Consider the following 2,405-nt stretch of genomic DNA (forward strand, 5'->3'; position numbering starts at 1 on the left):
TGTTAGTCATTGGTTTGAATTCTCAGGAGAGGCAAACAAGTGTATCTGGTAGGATGAGCAGGAGTGGAAAAGCTTGCTCCTAACTATAGCTGGGAAAACTTTGGTAATATCTGCGTGCTGATCCACGCAGCAGTTGACAAAACACCTTCAGCCTCTTTTCTCCTGAGGTAAAAAACAGCAGAACTTCCAAGTCAAACAGTGTCTCCAAAGCCTAATTAGCCTGGGATATGGTAGCTGTTGTAGTTGCTGGTCACATTAACTCTATCAGATTGTAGACATTGTTGTGGCCAGTTCAGCGAGTCTCTGGCCAGAGTGAGATTATGTGGCGTAGCCTCTTATGATAACAGGTTTCTAGGCTCAGCCCTACGGGTGTGGGCTGTCAGAGGCTGCCTTCAGCTCTGCTGCTGCCAGAGTTCTGCTGTGTGGGCTGAAACTCTTCACAGCAGCTATCTGCTTCAAGGGAAACCGGGGAAAGAAGCGAAAAGAGGAGGATGTTGGCTCAGGATGGATCAGCTGTGTGTCTGTGCATAAAGCTACTTGGGAACGGGACAGAAGAAGGAGTGGAAGTCTTAAAATGTCATTACAGTGGGGAGCTAATATTTTAGTAATAGGTTGTCTGGTGTGTGCAAAGTGTGGCTTCTGAAACCTCGGGTAACGCGTCTGAATTTGACCATGACCCGCTCTTGAAATGTGTTCAGTCTTAAGTCTGTTTATTGTGCGTGTGAGTTTAGTACCTCTTACATTCTTTAAATAGTTGATCTGTATCAAGTATGCCTCATCCCAGGGCTTAGCTGCAATTACTTGTCTGCAGTTGCTTCTTACTAGTACTGGGTACAGGTACTGAAATGAGAGCAAGACAGCACTCTTGCAGGCATGTTTATTTGCTTATTTTAATGGTTTTTTATGTGCTTGGTTCTAGGAAATTAGCAGGAGATTGGTGAAATTCTTGGCGTGCAAGAGACAGGAAAAGTGGACACAGTGCAGGTTTCTTAGAGAAGAAGGGAATGGGATGTATAATTAATGGATAAGAATGGAGGACAACTGCTCTATGGGCAGTGGCAACTGTAAAGAATAAGTCTACTGCTTCTACTTATTACTAGTTTTGTATAAATAGTAATTCTGTGCTATTCTAATCTGAAAGTGCAGATTCTGCTAATACCACAAAGTGGAAGTGGTACAGTCCATTATGTTTGCTCCAAAAAAACCCACCAAACAACAAACCACCAGTGGGGAAAAGTAGCATGGTTTGAACAATATGTTAAATTCAAGGGGTAGCTACACACTGAATGTTTAATTGTGGCTTTTCCTTACCTTTCAGTGATAACTTAGCAGCCTCAACGTTTTTTCAAGAGTTTCTTTTTAAGTGTAAAAATGAAGGTGATAGAAAGGTGCAAGCTGGGCATGCAAGGTGGATATTTGTTTCAAGAAACATTAAATAAAACTAAAGAACTGTAAAATCAAACGAATGGAAAAATAGTGTTTTCCACAACACAAAATGTTACATTTGTATGCATGGAATGTTAAGGCAAAAACAGATCAAAACTTGATGCGTCTGGAAGAGGGCTTTGGTTTATTGTTTGTTATTGTTTGGGTTTTTTTAGCTGTAGGCCATTATAGTATGGACAATGTAGTGCTAACAGTTAAATACAAATTTATCTTACAATAGAATAAAGAGGGAAGGAGAGTGTGCAGTTGTGGCTTGCAGTGGTGCATTTCAATCTGGATATGCTTTTCAGCAGAATCTTCATTGCATGAAACAATTATATAAAGTGAAAAGTTTCATTTTTAGTAATAGAGAAACAGCTATCTTTGTATATGGGTGACATTTGTTCTAGGACCTTTTTCTAACTGGTGTATTTCCAGCTTCTGTATTTTGATAGGCCAAATGAGGTAATGCGTGTATGAAAATAGTTGCAAAAATTTGTTCTGGTTGTGGAATTTTTTTTTCCTTAATATTTGCCTTTTATTTTTTTAAATTCAGCTTCATGTTGAACATGAGCCTTGCTATGATCAGTGAGAATGTAAAGCTGGCACGTGAATATGCGTTACTGGGAAATTATGACTCTGCGATGGTCTACTACCAGGGAGTTCTTGACCAAATGAATAAGTATCTCTACTCTGTCAGAGATACATATCTGCAACAGAAATGGCAACAGGTAAATAGTACTGTGGGACATTTTGAGGGGAAAAGCATTAAAGTAGCAAAAATTGCCTATCTTACAGTAAGCAACGTTATAAAAATACTTACACCATTCTCTGATAAACTGTAGTGCTGCTATATATGGGCTTTTTTGTTATTATATAGACTTACTTAAGTCTTCTTTCTGACTTCTTGCTCTGTCAAGTGACAAGATAGGCAATGGAAGGCAGCCCTGGGGTGCCAGGGCACCATATCTGGCTTGTCA

At 39.7% G+C, this 2,405-nt stretch overlaps 1 protein-coding gene across 1 annotated transcript in view; it reads left to right on the forward strand.

The window, feature by feature from the left end:
• Positions 1-1,985: 1,985 nt before the first annotated feature.
• The window catches only part of KATNA1 (katanin p60 (ATPase containing) subunit A 1), a 13,869-nt gene continuing 13,449 nt past the window's right edge, over positions 1,986-2,405 (forward strand). The window contains exon 1 of the mRNA XM_010191080.1: positions 1,986-2,156. Coding sequence (XP_010189382.1) covers positions 1,986-2,156 — 171 coding nt within the window. The remainder of the gene's footprint in view (positions 2,157-2,405) is intronic.

Source organism: Mesitornis unicolor, unplaced genomic scaffold (assembly GCF_000695765.1).
Source record: "Mesitornis unicolor isolate BGI_N332 unplaced genomic scaffold, ASM69576v1 scaffold34638, whole genome shotgun sequence".
In the NCBI taxonomy this organism is placed as follows: domain Eukaryota; kingdom Metazoa; phylum Chordata; class Aves; order Mesitornithiformes; family Mesitornithidae; genus Mesitornis; species Mesitornis unicolor.